A 24,668-nucleotide genomic window follows, 5' to 3' on the forward strand; every position below is an offset into this window, starting at 1 on the left:
TATGTCCTGTCCTTTAGGTTGACCTATTAGAAAAAAAAAATAATGTAAATTTGATATGTTTATTTATCTCAAAACATATTAATGACGGGTTTTAAATAAAAAAGAAAGTTCACACATTTTTCCAAAGTGGTCTTTTAATAACAAGTTGTTAAAAATTCAGTTGCTAATAGTAACTACCAGTACAAATAGTTTTAGTTATAATCAGAACAGACTTCAGGCTACACACTGAGTCACAACACACTGCTGACACACAGGAGAAGGTGAACCGATTTAGGACATGGCTTCTCTGAATAGAACATCTGTGTGAGAAGGCTGTGAGGTGCAATTTCCTGACTTTCAGGGCATATGCAAGCTCTAGAGCAGAGTAGCTGGAATTATTTAGTAAGTCACTGCATTGAAACTAGTTTGCTTACAGGAATTGGTGCTTCTGTTAGAGCTCTCACGCAAGTTTTTGCTCAGTTACAAAGTCTTTTAACTCATCTTAAGTAACAATAAATTCACTTTTTGTGCTGTAAAAATTTTGCAAGTTTTTTGCTCAGTTACAAAGTCTTTTAACTCATCTTAAGTAACAATAAATTCACTTTTTGTGCTGTAAAAATTTCAGCAGTTGTAAAGGTGTAAACTCCTTTGTGTACCTCTCCTTTCCTATGATCTGTACTGCAAAGATAAATCTTTAGTTTGGAATACCTGGTTACCTTGTCTTTACACCTTTATAATAAGGCAAAGGTCAAGCCTTTCCAACTTGAAGGTAGGCTAATGCTTTTGCTGGTGACTTGTTTTCCGTTGTATATTACATCAGTTTTATTTGATTAAGTTGTGCAAAGTGCAGTAACCCATAGAGATCTAGTTTACAAAAATCTCATTATGGATAGGAAGAACTCCAGTGGTTACCATGGATCATGGATTTTTGCAAATAATCTTTGCACTAAAAATCAAACAAGCATTTAGATAAACCAATGTATTTTTGTTGAAAAAAGTAATACAACATATTATTATTATTAGAAGAGTCTGTATTGTGTAAAGCCAGATTTTTTTTACTCTCACTCTCAATCTTTCTAAATACAGTTACTGCAGTCGAAATGTAATTTACTAAATTAAATGTGACGATTTGTCACCATGTTATTTGAAGGAAATATTAGGGAAATATAGTGACTGTCATTTATGATCTCCCCTACTAAAACTGCTCTACAGTTGTCATGTTGGTCCACTGACCCTAATATTTTTAGTGTTTTTGATAAGTTACAAGACCCAGCAGATTGGGTGTTCAACTTGCCCTGGCTGCCTATTTCAGGTCAGTAACAGAACATGCTGATACCACTAGATGACTAGTTGGGCAACTGCACAGAATGTCGGAGCAGATGTAGTACAACAGAAAAACTGCACATCTACTGGTAAGTTTCAGAGATAACAAAAGATTAGTGTTGGCTTGAAATGCTGTAAGACACATAAATAACACAACACAACTCTGTTTTGGGTGATTTGTTTTTTTAAATCTGAAACAAAGGAAAAGTAGATTTCAACAGGAGGAGAATTACAGAATATAAAGGTTACCATTTAAATATCTATGCCTAGACATCTAAACCTTTTCTTGGAAGATCTTGGATATTAAAAAACAAAACAAAAAAAAACAGGCTCCTCCCATTTAATCCAAGAAGTGTTGTATCTTAAAATATAGGGGCTGTGCATATATTACAGAGTTGTGTTTTCTCCAAAGGATAACTATGACTTGCGTTGAACTGTCTAGGCTCATAGCTGGAGAGGCAAGTTTAAGGAACCTGCTGGATAGCAAAAAAAATGGAATTTTAAAATAAGTCACATGACTGAGCATTTTTCAGCTGACTGTTTCAGGTCATCCAAAGTTGACTGAGCTTTTCCCTTAATTGAGTCCAAGTCAATATTCTGGATGTTGCTGAGTTGTCCAATGACAGATGATTTTCCCTCCTCTTCTTCATTATCCTCTTCAATCATTTTTGCCAGTTCCTTGGGCAGCTCCACATCTCCTCCAGCTAGCTGTATCTGAGCGTCATCAACATCATTCTGGGTAGAGAAATATAAACTTATTCAATAAACTTACATTGGCTGGAGCCTGTAATAGGATACTTTTGTAGAGTTTGCATCAGATAAAAAGAATAATGGTCTAGTTTATTTATTTATAGGAATACATTTCTGTGCCATGAATGGCACACAACTATTAATTCTTAGGGCCTGATTTATGAAAGCTTTCCAAGACTGGAGAGGATACACTTTCATCAGTGAAGCGAAGTGATCCAGCAACCTGGAATAGATTTTTTCAAAGTCATTTGCTAGCAAATGTTTTTAGTCCTGGGCCAGATCCATTCCAGGTTTGCTGGATCACCCAGCTTCACTGATGAAAGTGTATCCAGTCTTGGAGAGCTTTATTATACCAGGCCTATAGAAACTAATCTTACTCTTGCTGAAATAGAATAACAGTCAGCATATCACTAGCAGTGCTGGATATTTGTTTCAGGACTCACAAGTCAGTGTCAGTATGTATTTGATTTGAAAAATAAATAATACATTACAAATATTACCCCCCAAATGAACTTTTAATATAAAGTAGCTATATACATTCCAGGTGCAAAAAGGGGGTTTAAAGTCCTAGATTTATTTTCTAAGTGGGTTTACTATTGGAAGATCACTGGGGAGCTGAAGCTCTAAATAAGCAAAGGAAGTATTGTAAGTCAAGAAGGCCACTGCTTTCTTATAAAGAGCAACCGTCCTTCTCTACAGCATGCTGGCAGGGAGCAGACTTTTCTGCTCAGGCTGTGGTTGTTTTTTAAAGTTCAACCATAAGACTTCACTACATCACTTTTCTTGTTTTGGTGCACCTGCTAATGTGTGTTTAGCTGACAGGAATTGTGAGTCCCATTTAGTTTTAAAGTACAATGTGAACTAAAAATGTGCCTCCAACAACTTTGTATGCACACTAAAGCAGAGATTGTATTCCCCATGATATATTAGTAATTGCTGTAATTATGTAATTGTAACATTAGCGTTACCTGCTTAAGCAGTTTTCTACCTCTTTACATCTTCTCAACCCCTAGGTGAATTATAAGCAATAAACCCTTGTAGTGGGGAGGAGAACCCATTACAGGGGTAATGATTTTTTGTACCATTGACATTTTGTAATTCAGAATTTATAGGAATGTAAATTAGTATTAAATTTGTATTAAATTGTGATCCCTATTGTGTAATACAGTAGGATTTCTTGATTTCTTTCATTTTTGGGGGGTACTAAAGACACACATTATTAAACAAGGGTATGATACTATCTAGTCAAAATTTATGACAGAACTTAGGTGATCTGGTGTGGTCTTTGTGTGTACAGTTTTTGAAGGGTGGTAAACATGATATAAAAACCTTTTTTCCTCTGAAATGTAATGAGCACTAATGTGTGATGATCATTTTCCCAACCCTAGAAAACCCTTTTTCTTTAATATTTGGGAGGGTTTCCTATTCTTATGAAAGTTAGAGATATGCAATAACTATACAAGTATGAGGCACTTGTTTCATCTGATATGTAATGAGCACTAAAATATGTTCTAATGCTAAAATTTTTTAATTCATCCCTACAAAATGCAATACTTCCCCTGGTATGTACTGATCATTGGTTTGCATGATGGTGCAGTTTTCTGATCCTGGCTGTACATGTGACTTTACCTTTGGTAGCCGGTACTTGTCTCTGAAGTGACTTCTTAGTGTAGCTCTTTCAGCTTTGCGTTGGGTGTATGTAGCATCACGCTCCATCCTGCATAAAATAGATCACATTGCAGCCATTCATTTACAACAGTTCATGAATATATGCTAGTTGTCTCAGCTTTTACACATAAAAGGAAGTCCACTAACTAAATCTAGATAAAAGTCATAAAAAGCTAAAACCCACAGTAATAACTAAGTAATAATCTGCAGGTTCTGCACAAAAAAGTAATGGGGGTGTGGTCAGGTGGGAGGTGTGAAAAGGTTTGGTCAGGCCACACCATGGCTTTGTCTGCATTTTTTTTATCTCAGATTCAGTGTGCTATACAGCCATAGCACATGCAGTAAATAGTGGAGTGGTTGACCTTTGTTCTCCCAGACAAAGTCCCAAGTTGTATGCACTTGCTGCTAATGCACCCTCTTTTTTTTTCCTGCTCCTCTTCAGCTACTTGGGTCAATGCTGCATTTTCTGATACTGATGCTGTCACAACCATATGGATTATTACACACAGCACAGTATGAGCTGGTGGTGTCCAACAGAATCTTTGAGAGACAAATCTGCCCCTCTCCTCAACGTGCTAACAGACTCACTTTCATTAAAGTAAACCAGTCTTGGGTTACCAATAATTGTGTCTACTGTCTCTACAAGAATACCCTGTATTCTTTTATTTGGAGATCAAACATGCCTTGACACTACATACTATATGGTGACATAACAAAACTGTTTACATTCTGTCCAGCCACTGAACAATATTTATGGCTATTATATCTAAATAATAGTGCAAGCTAAAACCTGTTTTGTCCTAATGCTAACTTATTTCTACCTAACACATAACTTAAATCAATAGTTTGAATATTTGGGCAACAATTGAGTTTACAGGGCTGGGAAAAAGTTCAAGTAATATGGCCAATTTGAATGAAGTTGAGGGTTTCAGCTTAATCTTTTTTTTTTCCTATAGCTCTAAGATCTGTCTTCTACTTCCACCTGTTTTAGACCTATTACTGTTTAAAAAAGCTGTCTAGGAAAATGGTACTATTTTGTAACACCACAAAGGCATTTCCCAAGTATTTAATTTAAAGGAGGAGTGCTTTTTTATGCTGTCCTCAAAATCACAATAAAAAGACCCTCTCCGACTACATGTTTTTTTTAATGTTTGGCTTTGTTAAATACTCACCAGGCAGCACCCATCTCCTCATGTGCTTTGTGTGACAACAGCTTATTTATCAGCCTTGAAAACATGTTTAGACATCAATATAACTTGATGCTAGGGTCACATTTTGTGTATTTCCAACTGAATTTGATAAACATTTACCCATCCCATCTCTGGAAATCGAACCTGAGCAGATTTACTACAAATTATATATTTTTTTCTTTACCCAAGTATTTAAAAGCAAATTCAACAGTGTTCCAATTTACTAGTATAGTATAGTTGCTTGCATAATGGAAAACTGTACTGGGAGAAATACAAGGGTTACCACTTAGCCCCTGAGCCAAGGGTGAAGGCAGAACTGATGCACACTTGCTCCAGGTCACTAACTCAAAGTATAGGAACCATTTGTTCATAAAACAGCCAGATGACCCGTTTTTTCCTAAAGCAGTTCGCACCCTGTATATTTATTACAACATACCATTATTTTCAGCAGTGTCTCACATATCTTATAATATACTTCTAATTTATATAGCAGTGAATTAAACTGTAGGTAACTGAAATAGGGCTGCTGACATTTTTATCAGAAATGATGGATTTTTTTTTCATTGTTAACATTATGGTACAGAATAATAAAACAGATTTTAGTATAATTTTTCAGTGCTAAATTGGCAAATGCCCAAGATCATAATTCTGCTTTTTTTCCTTCAACCCTGTCAGTATACATTCTTTAATCCCAGTCTTCTTCACCCCACTAATTTAATATACCATGTGTGCAGAGCGTGTTAGGAAAAGCTCCTTAGGAGGCAGTACAACTAAAAGCAATAATGTTAAAAGAAGGATTACGCACATAGCAAAAGAGATTTTAATCTTTTATTTTTAGCTTATTTATTGTGCTCTCTGACAGCAGCCTGATAATTCATGGTTTTTCTTCATCATTATCTGATGTGTAATGTGGCAGAGTTCAATCCACAAGGCAACTAATTTTATTTTGTTGCCTTACCAACAAATGTTGTTTTACTGTACCTTTATATACTGCCGCCTACTCAATATTCCCATCCTTCTGTACGCTTTGGTCTGTCCTCCAGTTCATCATTTCACATCCGCTCATTAATCTGGAACTGGATGCTACAGTATGCTCAGTGGGTTGCAGGAGGGGTATTGTTTTTATTCTAGTTATCTATTAAAAGTATCCTTTATCTCTGTGCAGTATTATATGTCTGCTTTAATCTTTACTATCATAACTATTGTATTTATTCAAAAACTGAACTGAGGTTTTTAAGCACATGACAGCCATTTACCTAGGTAGGTGAAAATGCTTCAAATTTTAAATATTTAGTACGCTGGATCAAAACCTTTTTCTAGCTGACCCTGTGCTCACACTGACCAGGTCTGCATCTGTTAATATTGAAGTTTCAATGCCATATATTTATATGGTGATGGCAATAGGGTAAATATTTTTTTCCTTTGAAAGAGCCCTAGGATTGTAAGAGCATGACATTAAAACTCTCAAGTATTTGACTACAATTCTGTAAGTATGGATAGCTCATTTTCTTATCTTTATGCAGATAGAATTGATTGATTTTGCTGTGTCCACACATGGCCGAATAGTAGACCTATCTTGATGAAATTGATGTTCTGAATCCCATGGCGGATGGACAACATATGATCAAAACAATAGATTGGGATAGCCAAGTTATAAACTTTTGTCAATCTTTCTATTGGTCTAGCAAGATTGTTAAAAGCTGCCTATGCAACTTACAATCTATATCAGCAATTTCTGTTCAATATCCTACTATATAGTTGTAGGTGGAAAAAAACTTGTTCAAATAGATTACATGATGCAAGGCCATTTTAGGAGCTAATAGGCTCAATTCAAAAAGCTATCTATGAATTAGACCTATAAACCAATTATTTCTATAGTTATTATTCTTATCTATTAAAGTAGAGAATTTATTAACTACAATGAAGATAGCTACATACTGTAGCAGGCACAATTCAGTAACAATCAAAATTATCATATAGGATTATTTTATTAATGGGAGTTTCTTATGCTATTGCCTAAAATAACTTTTACCAAAGAAACAACCACCATAAAAGTACTATAAGCCTAGCATACCATTTACAATATCTTGTTGATAGTATATCTTGCATTTATGTTTTAGGTATGTATACCTTTTGGCATTGCAGAGATTGACTTTAGGGCCTAATCCAATCTAAAACTGATTTTTCACTTTTCCGTAGGTACTGATATATTACATATATATATGAATATATAATGAATCAGTAACCTAATATACCTCCAATAGACTTTATCTTTTCTGCAGTGATTTGTGGTATTACTTCCTCCAATAATGCCAAAAGAAATGTATAGCTCTTACAGCTTAAAATCCAGGAACTCTTTTCAATATAGGTTACAAAGCGACCCCCTAAAATACAGAAATAAAGCCATTCAACTTGTTAGCAACCACACTCAACCAATTATGGGTCACCTCAACCTAAAACAACCACATCTATAGAACTATTTTCAGTGTTTTGCTGTACTTTCTTCCTACTTTCTTCCTCTCATCGATACAAATAATATTCTATTCTTCTGGGGATGTTCACAGAATTAAGTATATTTTCAATAAATGTAGGTTGTGGATTATGGTAATTGTGGCATTTTCCAACTTCTGTGTTGTCCACAAATTCCAGGTACAGAACTGTCTTAAAGTGCCATCTGCAAAAAGTCCTGAATCCAAACCAATTTAAGGTATTGCTGCTCCTATTTCATCCACATTTACCAGATGCTGACTGACACTGTATTAGGTTATATTGGCTTACATGAGCACTACATCTGATGACTGCTAAATATACCAATGCTTATCCCCAGAGCAACAGGTAAAATCATTTAGGTAAGTGCTAATGTTACCAGGTAATACTGGCATTCAGTATGTGTTGTTAGCCTATTGCCCTACTGTGCAACATACTTTCTAACTTCCTGAAATGGGAAAGAGGAACACATTATAGCTCAAAGTATGTAAGCATGGGACACATCCCTGCTATGCCCCCATTCATATGGGCTGCAAACCACAAAGAGGGACAACTAAGCAGAAAAGAGAGAGAGAGGAATTTGATTACAGGAAGAAGGGCAGACTCTCCAAGTCAGGGACATTTGGGAGCTTTGTAAGCAGGGCACTTTTAAAGCCTCTGTACAGAACTGCAGGTCTTCCCATTCATTCTGCAACATGACACCTTTCTTCGGATATACATATTTTTTCATGTAATTCTTTCTTTAAATCAAGGTGAATGTAGGATGGTAATCATTTCAGAATATTTAAAAGAGAACAAGTCCAATGACTATGAAAGTAGTTAGGAATCCTTGGCCTTCACAATGCCTGCTAAGGAAATGTGTTCCCAAAACACCAGGATACTAGCCAATTTTACATCATGGGGATTCTGGTATACAGTAGTTAAAGCATTTCCAATATGGAAAAAGAAACTGTGGACTGATAGAGTGTGTACTTAGTATGCACTTTTAAGGCAAACCTTTGGAGTGTATCTTTGAGGCAAAAGATGCCTTCTGTGAAACCAAATCTTTTGTGATTTGCATTATTCTAGTTCTATTCTTCTCCGAATCAATGCTATACAAACAAAGTATAATGCCTGGCTATTCAGATCTGGTTAGCAATGTACTCTGTGCTTTGCTGCTACCCAATAGACATGAAGTTCATTGGCTGAATCTGGTATGGATGATTTTTTAAAATAATATTTAGCATATTGTGCTAGACTGAAATACAATATTTCTTACAATACACTACACACAATAAACAAACAGTACAGTACAATCCATTCTCAGTACATTAGGCTTAGTCTACATGGACTGTTTCCCCAGCGTTTAAACCCCATGTTTGAAATTCCTATTCATTCCAATGGGCCAGTCCATCCAGCAGTGTTAGGAAGGTAATAAAATGACCCAAAATGCTCCAAAACTCTTAACTCCAATAAAACATTCCAAACACCCCATAATACCATACATTTTGGTTGTTTTGTGGTGTTTGGGGTGTTTTAGGAAATTTGGAAGGCGTTTCCTCTTTTCTAACTCACAAGCTGTGTGGGCATTTAAAAGCATTTACAGTGAAAGTCAGTGTGGATTTCACCTTATCTGTTGGTTTCATTTTCTTTCTCCAGCTTTATGTAGCTGTGCAATCATAGTAGTAGCTATAGGTTTTCTTGATGTCATTCTTCACTTGTTTCATATGCACAAGTATCTGATCTTTCCATGTGTTCTTACATCTTTAGATGCCTGTTTACGGCTGGGCTTTGTTGGCTTATCTAGCGGATTGTAGAGAAAGGAATACTCTCATTCATTCTGATACAGGAAGAAGCAACATATCTGATTTCCATCTAATCCCTCAGTCAGTTCAGTGCATGCACAGCACAGGGGCTGTTCCTGGCAGATGGGAGGATTATGTTTAGGGACAATTATGGCTTGTGACAATAAAATGGAAATGTACAGGATTAAACAAAGTTAACACATGCAGTGCTGATAGTACAAAAGGGCAGCTGTGCAAAGTTTGGGCTCAGATTTACAATCTGTTTCTACCAAAACATTTGTAAAAGAAAGTTTTAGCAATCTTCGGATTCCTGCATGTGTAGTACATAAAATTAATATGATGACTATGTAGGATGCCATTGCTGGCCTATTATTCTACAAAGTTAGCTACATGGCTATCAACCTGGAACCTGAATACTTTGAACCATTGTGTGCAACAAGCTAATAGAAGTGAGGAGGTCTCGCATATGCTTGTAGCAGCAATTCAGAAAGTTTTCAATATAGTGATGGCCAGGTAGTAAACATTTTCAGAAAAAGATTATTAATGGCAGTGTCTGTGCTTTTGTCCTTACTGGTTTACTTTAAAATTAAGTCTGATTTTTATCTAAGTTATTATAATTTGACATTCAACAATAACAAAAAACATCATTAAGATTTATTTAACTTTAATAAACATATAGCTCATAGACAGAAAAAGTGTGAGAATGTTTAGGGCATGGACATCTTAACAAAAAAGGAAACTGGAGTTAAGTATTTTTATAAATGAGGTGTTCTATCCATTTCAGATATAGATTTGGCCTGCCCTGTTATTAAAAAAGTCATGCCATTTTGGTTACTTGCTTGTAAAAATAAATTATGTAAAGGTGCAACATGACCTGAACAAGGACCACAGAAAAAGATTTCTGTCAAAAGACTGGCAAGTCCGTGTAGTAATTTTGGCTTCCAAAACACAGTAAGACTGAACATTTCAATGCAAGAAAAGAAGCACCATTGGTATTGTCTGTATGACATATGACACACATAGATCAGTGAAATGATATGCCATGCAATTCTGCAACATGTAAAACGTATTTAAGGGAAAAAGCTCTGAAATATGATCAAATTGTGCTCATGTTTGTATGACTTGGCACCTTACAGAGATTCTTGCTGAGATCATTCTTGCTGAGATCAGTGCAAAGCTATCCCATGCAACATGAAAAAGTACACACAGGTAAAAGCTTCTAAACGTGATCAAATTTTGTATATAGGAGTATCACAATTAGGAATAATGTATTTTTTTTTCATTCTCTCTTTGAAACATATACTCAAATAGTTTTTCCCCTACAGCACAGGTTTTCTTTCAGCCATGGGAGTTGGTTTGCACCATCCTTCTTGTTGTATGATATATGTTTGTTTTTGTTCCCAGCAAGGGGTATGATTTGGTCCCAAGGTGCTACTCTTAAACTAGATACTATTCACTCCCTGGCGTGACAATGTAATTTGGGTTCTCCCAGCAATGCAATACCTGCTATTACTGCAATTTCTTAGTTGGTTGTGCTACATTGTTAATGGGTATGTGTTTCACACCAATGTTGTGCTACCTAAATATAAGTGATTGCCTTTTGTCCCTTACTCCCTTTTATCCCCCAACAACTTCCACTTCGGTTGTTTTTTTCTTTTTCTTTATATTTTCTATTGGTTACTACGGTATATCATCCTAGGAGACCAAGAAGCTCTCTGTGTGCTTGATATGACTCTTTGCCACAGTTCTAACTTGTCAATTAAATGTTCCACTTTTTTCTTTCCCAACCCCCTTCCCTCCTATTTTTTAGGGGTGTGTATGTTTAACAAACTGAACTATGTTTGCAATGAAATATGTCTCTTTTATTGAGTAGAATGTAATATCCCTTAAAAGTAAGCAGATCACTAGCAAAGACAATCCAGAAGCAATGAGCTAGAACGTTTGTTCCACAATCTGTTTTAGAAATGACACCAAAGGTTTTTTTTTTTTTATTAGGTGAGGTTGAATATGTGATTTGGGATTACTATGTAGCCTTCTATAACTTCTCCTCTTGCTTTAGCACCTGCTCAGGGATCTTGGAAAGACTGTAAAAAACCTTTTCAATGCAAATTAAAACCTCTAGGAAGACCTATAACCTATACTGTAGTGGAATTGTAAATTCCACAATAATGGGAAAGCTCTAAGCTCTGCCGGCATTACCACATTATTATTCCCCAGACTTCTTAGATCTGTCCAATCCAGGCTAAATAAATTTGTCTGGGCTGGCAAACCAACCAGAATATTGGTTATACCATGGATATCAGACATTACCACTCTGCAGTCTATCTATCCTGAATTGTGTAAGCTATGTAGGCATTCGCCCGCTAAGATCTGGGTAAATGCAGAATAGACTTTTACCCCCACTGCTGTTCAGGTGCTTCCCTTTTGTGACCCCACCAGCAACTGCACTCCTAAATCTCATCCAAATTTTATGGCTTCCGTGTTGTTTGCCCAGGTTTTTTTGTGTGGCTGGCACTATTTCTCCTTAGCTGTTTCCCTTATCCCTATAATGGGTAATTCCACCTTTCCTGCTGGTTTGCAAGATAGAGTTCATGGGCCTGATTTTTTTTAAGGCTGTCCAAGGCTGAAGAGGATACACTTTCATCAGTGAAGCTGGGAGATCCAGCAAACCTGGAAAGAATTTCATTGCTATTTACTAGGAAATGTTTTAAATCCTGGACCCAGATCCATTCCGGATTTTGCCGGATCTCCCAGCTTCACTGATACAAGTGTATTATCTCCAGGCTTGGGGAGCTTTATTAAATCAGGACCTATCAATCTATATCTCAGAAAAGAAAAACCAGAGATTATCATTTTCTTTGTGGCAATCATTGACCTTTCATCTTGGACTTTTCAGAGGAGCCTAATCATTTTCTTTTGGCTTTTGGAGATCTAGGCAACAATCCCAGTAACACAGATCACTCCATTTCATTAATCTTTTAGGTAGACCTCTCACTCTATACAAGTAAGAATGCAATGGAGAGTGCTCAGTCTGTAACGCCCTTTCCTAAAACAATATTTCAAGATATCAAGGGTTCCACCTTAGTTGGTCCTTCTCCCTTTCTTTCCAACCCATTCTGACCTCTTTTTTTTATTGTATTGTCTGTCTCTCTATTTTTCTATATATTTGTTCTTCTACCTGTGGGCTTACCTATTAACTAACCCTGGTATTCTCTCTCTTCTTTATCAATGTTACCTACATGTGGGGTTTTTCCCCTATAAAGTCATTCCTGCTTACATCCTAAATTTTCCTGTATATTGCTTCTTTATATGCCCAGTTTGGACTATAACTGCAGTCCCGTTAGACAAAAAAACAAACAAAAAAAAAACTCACAAGTTATTGTCATATTGTGGTAATAAATGTTTTGGCATGTGGTGTACATTCAGGTTGTTTCTTTTATATTACATTGAGTAAAGAATTTATAAAGAAATTTAAAATAGGGCAGGGCAGAATTTTGTCTTACACCATGGGAGAATTGTACACATTGTGTGAGAAAAAAAAGTCCAACCTGTATCAAGAATTCTTATTTTAGAAAGTTCATGGATCTATTCCATTAAATATATAGGTTCACATCATAAAGAGATTCTATTTTAAAAGTGCTGTTAAATAATTCTCCTTATAACACTATAAACTAGATGAAGACCAAATCATATTTAAAACAAATTGAAAACCTTTAAAGAATATTAAACATTTTCTAAAAGCTGTATATGCTACAAGACCTGAAACTTGTAGAAACTAACAGGGTAATATGATCTACAATATGATATTCCTGCATGTGCAGCAACCACTTTTTTCTCTTTGTTCACCATTCCATACCCCAATTTTTCCACCCTATACTTACCACTTTTATCAGTTACTGAAGTGCTACCAAAACGAAAGAAGCTGCATGAGTGTGATATGCTAAAACTATCAGAAGAGGAAGAAAAGGACTTATTTCATCCCTTATCCCCATATGGCTGTGCCCCTGTTGCTGCAGCATATTCTGCAAAGGCTTTATATATATATATATATATATATATATATACATACATACACACACACACACACACACACACACAAATAAACACTCTTGCTTCACTATCTTTTAATTGGTATTATCCCTGCAAAAAGCATGAAAAGCTGTTATCAAACCCCCTTTGGCCATTTAGATGGTGACAGGCTTGTACAAGCACCTCTTCCATATATACAGTAAGTAAAAATCTCCTGTTTGAGGATACCTGATATCCACATGTTCAGTAAATTGGAACATTCTGCAGTCACATGACTCTAAACTGTAACAAACAGCTTGCAAACAAATATAAGCTCACTGCATCATAAATTGCCTAAGCAACAGGAATGCTTGTAATATTCTTTACCAGATTCTGGACTTTACTCTTTATGGCTTCTTTTTTACTGCCTTCACAATAATCTGTAATCTGTTTTGTTACTATATGCTACCTGACTTTGGCTATCTCCTAATCATAGAACCATCACACCTTTTTGAAAACTATGACCTGTGGCTTCTCTTTTTACAATTTTAAATTTGTGTTTGAACAGCTCCATCAATTTGTACAAATGTAAAGAAAACAAACCTAGAAAGTTTACGTATGATTGTTTTTTTGACTTTCTGACTGTGTTATTAGTAATGCAATGATTAATGAATGATATTAGGCTAAAATGTTCATATCAGATATGCTGGTTAAGACAACACTATATAGATCATTGTCAGAGAGACTGAATGTGGGGTATATTCTTTTAAACTCACCCCTTATTACACCATAACACCTGAATACCAGAATGATACAGGACTGGCATTTAATGACACTCAAGTTAAGGAATCTATTTTGCCAGATTGGTGCCAGGGATTCAAATTATTTGAGTTCTATTGTCAGAGTACCTTCCTATGAATATCAAATATTCATTTATCTTTGTAAGAGATCCCCTTTATAATCCTTCAAGCAGTTATTTGAAAAGCCATGATCAGCGGTGAAATAACCACTGGCAATAGGGTTTAGGGGGTTTCAACCAATTCAAGCTTTTGGTCACAAAGAATGAAAGCTACCGCCAACAGTATATTCACATAATAAATGTATCCATATCTAAAATGTTGGTAGTAGGTTGCCTGCATCTGTTTGGTTGTTTTTGTGATCGAAAGTTGCTTTACATTCAGCACTAGAGATAATCAGTATTACACACAACCAAGTATTACACAGTAATGAAGGTAAAATTGTCCAAAGAGAAAGTAAAAGTGCTTAATAGACATATGCACGTATAGGTTGCTGCTATAAATGTAGTAGATTTATTATTAGAATATGGCACTCTTCTAATTTAAGCTCCACTCTGTTCCAGAAGTGAAATATAAAAAGTTCTGACTTCATATTTATGATATTTACTCAGTCACAAATGTAACACAATAGAAGTATATACCATAATGACATACAAGTGTACAGTTGTGTTTATTATTTCACATTGTGTAGTTTCTTCTATTGTTATGGGTATATTATTAACATGCACATTTGATTAGTTATTGTTCCTACATTTGCAAGAAAGGTTTGTACAAATGTATCACCGCTTACAAGCTAATACAATTTATTTTATTACCATTAGCCAGTGCTCGTAAAAAATACACAAAGTCTGCAAATAATCACTGTGGACCCTGGTGTTTAATATGGCATATTTGTTTCAATCCAGTGACCCCAGGCTGAAAAGCTTGAATAATTATTATCTGTTCTGTGAGTTGGCATGACAGTAAATTCAGCTTTATGAATTATAACTGAGGGACACATATGCTTGCAAATGTCCTGCTTTGTTTGCAAGTGGGTCTAAATACAGCAGCACAACATAATCAGTGATGCAAGTAAGATGGGGCAGGCAGGAGGCAACATTTGATCTGGATGCTTGGAATGAACTCTAAAGGCTCTATTTAAAAAACAGGGAATCTGACATTTCCTCAAACATTCCCTAGTGGGAATGTATTACTACTATTGAAACACATGAACCTAGAAGATTCCTATGAGGAAATGTTTGATTCCCTGTTTTTTACATCGAGCCATAAGTATTAAACTCCAATTCTATAATATGTGCAGTGTTATGCTGCTTTTATTGTAGTTTTACCTAACATCCTAATGTATTTCTTATTGTTTATTGAGCAATGGATCTGATACAGATATGATAGATACTGGTTGTTCTTTTTCCCACTCAGGATACATACACCTACAAAATAGAATGCTAAAAATATAGAATAAATAGTTGAGACAGAACTACTTTTGTTCTAAGCAAACCTACCACTACATAATGACATATTTATATACTTTTCTCAACTTCTCCAGACTCTTGAGTTCAGGTTGCTGTCTACATCTGATGCTGAAAGCTTTCATGCATGAAAAGTACTTACTTCTCTTCCAGGAGCTGCTTTTGGTATTCTTCATATTCCTCCCTTGTCATTCCTTGTGCTTCAGCTGCTGATTTCTCTCCTTCTCCCTTCTCCTCTTTGCCTGCCAGACCTCCTGTGAGGTTCTTCAGCTGACCCCCCACCATAGTCTTCACTATAAAAGCCATGGCTGTACAGACCACAGGAGCTTCACTTAGGGCTTCAGCAAATTGAGGGTAACTGGGGAACCTGAAGCAATGATCTGAGCTTGCAAATGTCTACAGCTGAGCAGCTTCAGGTCCTTTCTCAGTCTCTGCTCTTCTACAAGCAGCTGCTCATTAGTGCCTGTATTTTCTCAGCATGGATCCTGTAGGTTCACACAGATAATAAGTTTAATTGGTTGAATTGATTTTCTCAGTCATCTTGTGTCAAGATAGGTAAATCCAAAGCTAAAGCTGGAAGTAGGAGAATTCCAAGAGGTCTTCAGATTGTTCCTTCTTACCTACAGAGTCAGGGCTTGGTTCAGGACCACAATCCTGGACAGCTCCCAAGTAAACCTACGCTTTGCCTTCTGAGACTCAGAGGGAGGGAGTCTGATTCCAGAGAAACATTGCACACAACTCACAAAACAATCAGCCCCTTCTGTTGTCTGGCTTACAGCATCACAGCCATTGGCTGTAGTAAAGTCACTTAGCCTCTCCAATCTGTTCACATAGCTCAGCTGGGCAATCCTACATTCAGGAAAAAAGACACACAACTATTCCCATTAGCTGTGAACCCTTCAAATCCTATTATTCTTTGCTTCATTCTTCTTCTAATTATAGCATAGCTCATTTACACCTAGCACGTCATTAAACCACATGTTCCATCATGCATGTCATTCTGGTGGGGAATGGGTTAATGCCTGTCATGTTATCCAGAGGTGAGGAACCCTGAACCAGATACCTTCACACTTATCATAACATTCCCACTGTTGGGTTATTAGTGTGAAACATAGCAAGATCCTTGTGATGATGATACAATTAACACCTTTAGATTTATCTACAGTGTGTCAGAGATACATCAGTACATCAGTAAACCTCTTCTGATGCTGAGATTTTCAAGTAAAGAGCACCACAGGCTTCAAGAAAAATAATAAAAAGCTTATGTAATGATGTACTACACATTGCACAATGTATTCTGGAGAAATGCGATAAAAGGCAAATTTACTATTACTATGTATGGTAAATACCTTTCCCTGGAATTGCAAAGTAAAAAGCTTTTGAAACTTGCTCCAGCCAAAATATAGAGGTTTATGCAAGGAAGGGAGATCTCTCCCTCCTATTTTCTGACCAATATTGTTTGGAAAGGACTAAACAAAGTAAACTTTGAAGCTGGACGGTTACCCCCCTATCATGTATCATTTACTTATTTTTTGATGATCCACATTTCCATGGTTTGGATGTGCTCCGATCCTGCTGTCCTACCTGTGTTGCCATAGGCTAATTTTGAAAGGTCCACATCAATCTGGTAATAGTGATTATTTATTACTGTAGTTCTCAAATAGACCCCAGATGAAGCAGAAAATGTGGTTTTCTGTGAAACGTGTCGGTTCAAATCTTTATTGACTCTATATGTGATTTGTGTCTGTAAATGTAAATTTGTTATTTTAATGTATAATTAATAAAGTTTGATGGCATTTTATTATTATTTGTGATGTATTTAATCTTAGGATACCTTTAAAGTCCCAATTTTTTGTTTTGTTTAAATGTTTGGTCCAAGGGATATGGCATCAATGAAAATAATATAATTCTAATAAGGACCATTGGAACAATCATGAGTAACATCACTACTGTGAGTTGTTTTGTGATGCGATGTGATGTGATGTGATCTCCATCTGTAACCTCCCCTGACTGAAGAAGTCTAACATTGGTGAAACGTGTTGGGAGTTAAGACTTTCTACTTGACTTTCATTTCTTGGATTATGGACTCACTAAGTCAATTTAAATAACAGAAAATATGTTATGAGACATTCTGGACTTCTTGCCATAAAACATGTAACTAATAAATATTCTGTACTTTACTTACCCTTGCCTGAAAACCCCTCTTTCTGTTTCTGCTCATTTAGTGTACCTGGATTGAGTTTTAAAATCTTTTTACATTGCACAATATATACCTGCGAGAAAAACTCTTTTAAAGAGTACATGCATAATTAATATTAACCTTTATTTATAAAGCACCAACATATCATACAGTGCTGTACATTAAAGAGGGATTGCAAATGCCAACCCTACATAACAGACAAGTACAAACAATGACACAGGAGGAGGATATGACCCTGCACAACAGAGCTTACAATCTAATAGATGGGGAAGAGTAGTACGCAGTAGGAGGGAGATATTGAATGGTGGATAATTCATGATGGGTACAGAGATAGGCGAAGATGGGTTGGCAAGCTTGAAAAGATTATGCTTGAAGGGCTATTTCAAATGTGTGGTAGTAGGAGTAAGACAAATGGGGAAAAGGGTGAGAAAGGAAATTCCAGAGAATAGGGGCAACCTATAGAGGAGGTTATGAGTGAGGAAGTCATTAGTGGGTGATATATTAGTGAAGTATAGCCGCATGAAATGTAATTCTTAGGTATTATGGAAGCCAATGAAGAGAACAACAAAGAGAGGCAGCAGAAGAGTGGTGGGAAGGAGATATAAGTGTACCTGCACCATTTATGATAGGTTGAAGGGGAAAGGGGAGAATCTGGGAGAATCTAATCTCATCTGTCCGTAAAGTGGAATAAAAAGAAGATCTATGTTTTTGATAAATTGTGGCCCTGAGCAATAATCAAATCAGGGCCCTCTTGGCTGGAATACTGAAAGCCTTCTAACATTACACACTTCATAAAGAACAAAATACCTTGTGTCTTTTTTACTGTTTTGATTTTTTAACAGTTAAACGGACTTCATTAAGTTTAAATTTATGACAATTTGCAACAATATATTATGGGGATTTTTATTTTGTAATATACAAAAACAGAAAAGACAGAGGACGGATCAGAGGAAAAAAGACGTGATAGAAAGCTGGTAATATAGTTATACCTACTTTTATTTTGAAGATCATATCAGTCCGGAGAGGAGTGATTCCACAGTGGAGATGACTATGCTTCTATTATTATTATTATTGTTAATAAACAGGATTTATATGGCACCAACATATTATGCAGCAGTGTACAGTGAGAGTAAAAATTCTCTTACTTTGGTTATCAGTGTCAATGAAAAATGTCCCAGCAGTTGTGGGAGCAATAAAGTCCCCAATGTCAGTGTTCATTGTAATTAAACCATGCCCTGCAATCTGTGGGTGTAAAAAATGTTCTTGCTTCAGTGGAAATAAAAAAAAATATTGGTATAGAGCACCCTAAAATGTAAGGTTCTATGGGCACTCTATACTCATAAGGATATCTGTTGGGACCTACTAGTCATGTGAGGTCTCACTATTGTTCCATCATTCATGGACACATAACTGCACTTGATATTCTGTACTAGCAAATCACACAAGCGGGATGATAATGTAACTAACCAATATGAATAATTACAACAAAATAAGTCAGTTTATACCTGTACCCCCTCCCCCATAGTTTAGATCTTACCAACCAAATTGCAGGAACACTGCCTTTCTTTGCACCATGAGTGAATATTTAACACTTTCATTGCAAACATGGTATTCCATCTTGCAGATAAACTGAGAAAATGTCTGCAGCACGTTTACCAAGCCATACCGCAGAATGCAGCGTGCTGTGTCACACTACACCGAGACAACAAAGTGTACAGGAGGTGCTACATGTAGCAGAAATGTCTGGCATTTCAAGAATTACTTTGCTCATTTACATGTGAATTTTAAAGAGTAAATTCATAGGTTACATCATTTTTTCCTGGAGTTGCCTAATTACTGCTTTCCACAATGTCTCCCATTACTGCTGTATATACAGTTAGGTCTTTGTGGCTTTACAAAATAGCCTTTGAGTCAATTGTCCATATACTTTTGAGCCCCTGAAAAGAAGTGATTGTGTAAAAAAAGGATTTAGTTCCTCACATTTTTATGCAATGTTTTGTTTGTTCAACCCACTGAATTAAAACTGAAAGTCTGCAGTTCAACTGCATCTGAGTTGTTTCATTTAAAATGAATTGTGGTAATGTACAGAACCAAAATCAGAAAAAAGTTGTCCCAAATATTTATTGACCTAACTGTACTGAGGAGTTTGCTAGTTGCATGGCTGAGTCTCTGATTCAGAATAAGTATGAAATCAGGAGATCTAATGCTCCCAGGACACAAATACTAATCCTAGTAAGTGTGTCCTGGAGATCTCCGGATTTTAAATTAGATCAGGTATATAGAATAGGTGCACGGTGTCAGCCTCCCTAATATTCTCTGCATGTTCCTTCAATCTATTTCTTGTATGAAAGGCAGAGAGGAGGCTGCTCTAGGTAGGACAGGGAACACCTTCCTCTTAATTTTACAATGGTGTTCACAGGTCATTAGAGGTCTAGTAAAGAGGTGGCCTGGTGTGGTATGATGTTTTTCAGTGTTCTAAGTCTCAGTGTGGGGCAGTGAAAACAAGTAATAATTGGTGTTCTTAACTTAAAAACTTTTCTTAACACTAAAGCGCACTTCTCTACACACCCACTCCCTATTTAGAGTTCAACTTTCTTCCATCAATTAATCTTTATCGCTCATTCACCCTATGAAGAAGTGTGATGTGAAGCAGTAGTCCCCAACCTTTTGGACGTCGTTGACCACTAATTTTACAGACTCCGCACCATGCATGCTCGGGGAGCCGTGTGTTACTCAAAGGGGAAGAATCTTCTCCCAGAGTGATGTCATGATGCCAAAAACCCCCTACTCTCCCATCACAGGTCTGAGAATGCGATGGGATAGTGGGCGGGTTGTGTCCACAGATATACGGGTTGACATGGTCCGCGGCTCTGGCCGGTGCACCAAAATTTTCTCATGGACCACCAGTTGGGGACTGATGTAAAGCATTGATTTTAGTACATTGCTACAGGATGCAGCTTTTGCAGGGCACTGCACAGGACAGTTTGTGTTACGGTGTGCTGTTGTGTGTGGCACTTGCATTATTGCATTACATTTGCTGCAATGGACCCTTAATTTAATCCACAAAACCACAACTTTAAAGCTAAAACCAAAATCAATCAAGACAAATTTTCAAAGTAATCATGTTGATTAGCATAAAATGCATATTACCTTTGGAAATGAATTTATCAAAAAACCTTTGTGTATCTATGCATCTATTTATTTTGTTTTAGGACTTCACTGTGACACCAAAAATAAGTTATTTTTCCCCAAAAATAGGCCCTAGCATTATTTTTCCGTATTTTTTGAGGATGCTCGATATAAAAGCCCTACCCTGAAAATAGGCTAAAATATATATATAGACATGAGAAATTGGGGTCAATGGTTCTAAAGGAAATAGAGAGTTATAATGATGTTCCAGAAGATGATGACATGACTATATTTGAATAAATGTTGATTTTTTTTGTTCAAGAATAAATGTTGATTGTTGTTCATGAAAAAATAAGACAGCCAATAAAAAAAGCCCTAGTATATTTTCTTGAAGCAAAAATTAATACTGACACTGAATTTGGCATCTATTGATCTTATTACATGGGGTATGACATGGTCACACCTGATTGCTGAATTCAGAGAAGGGAGGAAACTACTTTAATGCAGTTATCAAAAACATTTGATTCATAAAACAGATATTCTGTTTATCATTTTGCTTATATACACTGTTTGTATTCAGATATAATCCTAATTTCTATTAGCATTTTCCTTATTGGATTTGTGTTTTATTGGATTTTAAAGGAATTTTATCCTTTAACACATATCTTGCTTTTGGTAAGGTGTCCTTTTAGATATTATGTTACAATGATCCAATGCTTTTAATTATGTGTTTCAATGACCCAGAGAAACAAGTGTCTCTATTTAAAGACTACTCCTATACGCCTGTTCTGGTGGCAACTAAAAATTGTGTAGTTACCCCTGACTTTCATTCCTAGTGACATTGGTGGTCTGGACAGTAAATGAGTGAATATCCCCTAATGAAGCCACAGACAGCAAAAAGTTATAGATATTCTAACCCCTCATATTACCCTTAAGTTTTACTTTCAGTAAACCCTTTCACCTTATTTGGTGTCTGAAAAAGAGGTGACAAAAATGAACCTTCTGGAGATAGCACTGCTGGATTTACATGCACTTGGATGCAGACTGGGATGCAGGCCGGGAATTTTATTACTTTAGTGTAGACAGGGGTGAAAATGAAATTAAAGAGGGCTATGAACTATGAAAATGGTATCTGTAACACACATAGACATGAGTATACGTGGAAGTGCAGTTCCCAGAGGGTTGCTCTAATTTAGAGTATTGTCTGTCAGGACCAAGCTGCTATTTTCAGAGTGTGCGCCGGGAGATCCCCATCTGCGTGAAGTTACCCATCCATGCGTGACATTCAGTGTTCTGTCCTGAGCAGCCACACACACTGTACAGCAACAGAACACAAGAGTGTCAGCTGTGGGCCTCAAGGAGGCTCGTGTCCAATGGCTCCAAAAACCAATAGCCATCCTCAAAACTCATTAGATCACAGCCCACAATTGTATATTTCTTGAAAAGCATGGCATATCGCTGCACCCGAGCTACAGATGGCAATGGAGAAAGACTTCTACCAGCAGCTATTTTACATTATTAAGTAAACAATTTCTAACAGCAAAATCAGAGATATTAATCACCCACACATTCCTATTACAGATGCAAAATGTAATCAGCGTGATCCCAATGGGACTTGGAGTCCTACCTACAAATATATGAAAAACATTCCAATCGTTTTTTCTTTTTAGTGATGTGTTACTCTTCAAAAATACAAGCAGATATAAAAACACTGGCCGATAGAAATCCCTCCATAGCAAGAAATAGAAAAATGTGCGTGTGTCTGATAACGAGGAAGCGGTTGTGACTGAGAAATCACTTTACACTCCAGTTCACAAGGTACCTGTCATATGTCGCTGTATCAGAAGACCTCTAATCATCTCTGTAACAACACTGGGGGGATGAGTGCTGACATTTCTCTGCCACTGTAATATAAGACAATAAATATTATTTCCATTGTAATACAGATGAACCAAGTCAAGTAATTTATGAAATTATAATAGATATGCAAAGTTCTTCCTCACATATAATATCCTGAGAACCCCTTCATACATGATAAAACACACACATTCATATATATTTATATATATATATATATATATATATATATATATATATAAATATAATGCAAAAAAGGGGGCTTGCAATTACTGATTGTCATTATGTAAATATCGTGTACTATATATTTTTGGCTCTGATTTGTTTTTAATATAGTCAGCCAAAAAAATTACTTTTTGCTTTCTTTCTTGTAATATAAATATATATATTCTTTATTCTATCTCAGTATTGACCCATGCCTGGGTAATGTGGGCTAAAACTTGTAATATTCATTGAAAGCCCAAGGAGGAGAACATTTGGGAGAAAAAAGCAGAGTATCGCCATCCTATAACATGTGTCTGTACAAAGATCCTCATGAATATTACAAGATATTACTTAAATAAAAGCTTCAGATTTTAAAACATTAAATAGAACTTCCAAAATTACAATAAAATATTCCAGCTTTAATCTAAATTTAGTTACTGGATTTACATATATCAAAATTCTGATTTCTTGTTTGTGTAATTGTCTTACTGCCTTGTCCAGAATTTTGCTCTTCAAGTGAAACTTCAGGCGTCTTTTACATTTTAATATTTGGATGATATACTCTAAGCTAGAATTCAATGGGATACATGGGGTAGAAGAAGGCCTAGCAATCACTAGCAGCATATGCTTACCTACCCTTAGGAACAAGTGCTTACTGCCACTCTCATTCACTTGCTCTCGTTCCTTCACAGGGTAAGTCTTTGCCCCTAGAACAAGCCAGAGGTAGGTAAGTCACTAGGATAGCAAAGGTTAAGGGTCAGGGTGACTACTCCCTAGCTATTTTGTATATATTCAGACTTAGATTCAACCTCTCCTAAACTAGAATGTACTGTAGGTACTGCAGATTTCCCACTGCCATTTCCATGTGCTTAATAAGAGTGTCAGTATTCAGATAATCAGTGTCAGAAGGGAAATATTGAACCTCTTTTTGTTCCTCGAGCAATGAGCAATTTGTGACTCTCGGGTCAGTGTAACTGACACCAATAATGCTTTTTAGATATCTGTACGGTGACATTCTTCCCACTGACCAGAAATGTAGGAGCCATTCTTTCCAGTGACCGCCACATTTATATACTGTGAGCTGTGAATATAGTAATTATAGCAGGGGTATCCCAAGACCTGAATATTATTTCAAGATCTACAACACAGTTAGTAAAACAAACAGTTGCCAATCTCCGTGCAATATATGTTCTTCACCTACAGGGATTGTATTTTTAATAAAACCAAAGCTACACATTACATAGTACCTAGAGGTTATTATGTACTAGTAACCCCTACAAGAATGTGCTAATATTGCTCTATGATTCACCCAAACAATACTGTGCAGGAACTTTTACATTTAAAGATAACGAGTTAGTCACTAACGTGTTACTGTAAATTATTTTAACAGTTTCACAACTAATTAATTTTATGTGGAGATGTATACTGTGGCTGTTGGCTGTTGAGTTTTTACAGCAAAGGATTGAACACTTTACAGAAATGAGGGATAATTATCACCACCCCCCCCCTCCCCCATTTTGCATCTTTCCCCTACAGGAAGTATATACATGCATGTGCGATGGCTTTCTCATGCACCAAGAAGCAGCATTTGTGATCTAGGCTCTTCAGTTTACCCCGAGGTCTGGCAGTCAAGCTGCGCTCTCACAGCTTGGAGCCCATGATAATGAGAGGTGATTCATCAAGCTTCAGTAATTTGTGGTAATGATCCCCCAAAACAAAACAAGAAGAGGACACTGTAAAAAGAAATCATGCTCTTTATACTGAGAATAATGTACAATGTATTGGGATTTACAGGAAGATGCACATGCCAGACGTGGAAGATTTAT

General features: G+C 36.4%; 1 protein-coding gene across 1 annotated transcript; it reads right to left on the reverse strand.

Annotated features, from left to right (window-relative positions):
* Positions 1–114: 114 nt before the first annotated feature.
* CPLX3 (complexin 3) lies at positions 115–16,294 on the reverse strand. The gene is made up of 3 exons (XM_072402186.1): positions 15,595–16,294; positions 3,682–3,769; positions 115–2,037 (listed from the first exon to the last, which is right to left on the reverse strand). The coding sequence occupies exons 1-3, from the start codon at positions 15,756–15,758 to the stop codon at positions 1,813–1,815; spliced, it is 477 nt and encodes a 158-aa protein (XP_072258287.1). The 5' UTR covers positions 15,759–16,294; the 3' UTR covers positions 115–1,812.
* Between the last annotated feature and the right edge of the window lie 8,374 nt (positions 16,295–24,668).

This window comes from Pyxicephalus adspersus, chromosome 2 (genome assembly GCF_032062135.1).
Source record: "Pyxicephalus adspersus chromosome 2, UCB_Pads_2.0, whole genome shotgun sequence".
Lineage (NCBI taxonomy): Eukaryota > Metazoa > Chordata > Amphibia > Anura > Pyxicephalidae > Pyxicephalus > Pyxicephalus adspersus.

What these genes read in the sequence shown, in the direction of transcription:
- CPLX3 (XM_072402186.1), bottom strand. Translation starts at nt 15,758, where the DNA reads ATGGCTTTTATAGTGAAGACTATGGTGGGGGGTCAGCTGAAGAACCTC. An exon ending in AAGCAGCTCCTGGAAGAGAA is followed by an intron (nt 3,770 to 15,594) that starts GTAAGTACTTTT and finishes TATTTTATGCAG; the next exon opens with GATGGAGCGTGATGCTACAT. An exon ending in ACAAGTACCGGCTACCAAAG is followed by an intron (nt 2,038 to 3,681) that starts GTAAAGTCACAT and finishes TTCTCTACCCAG; the next exon opens with AATGATGTTGATGACGCTCA.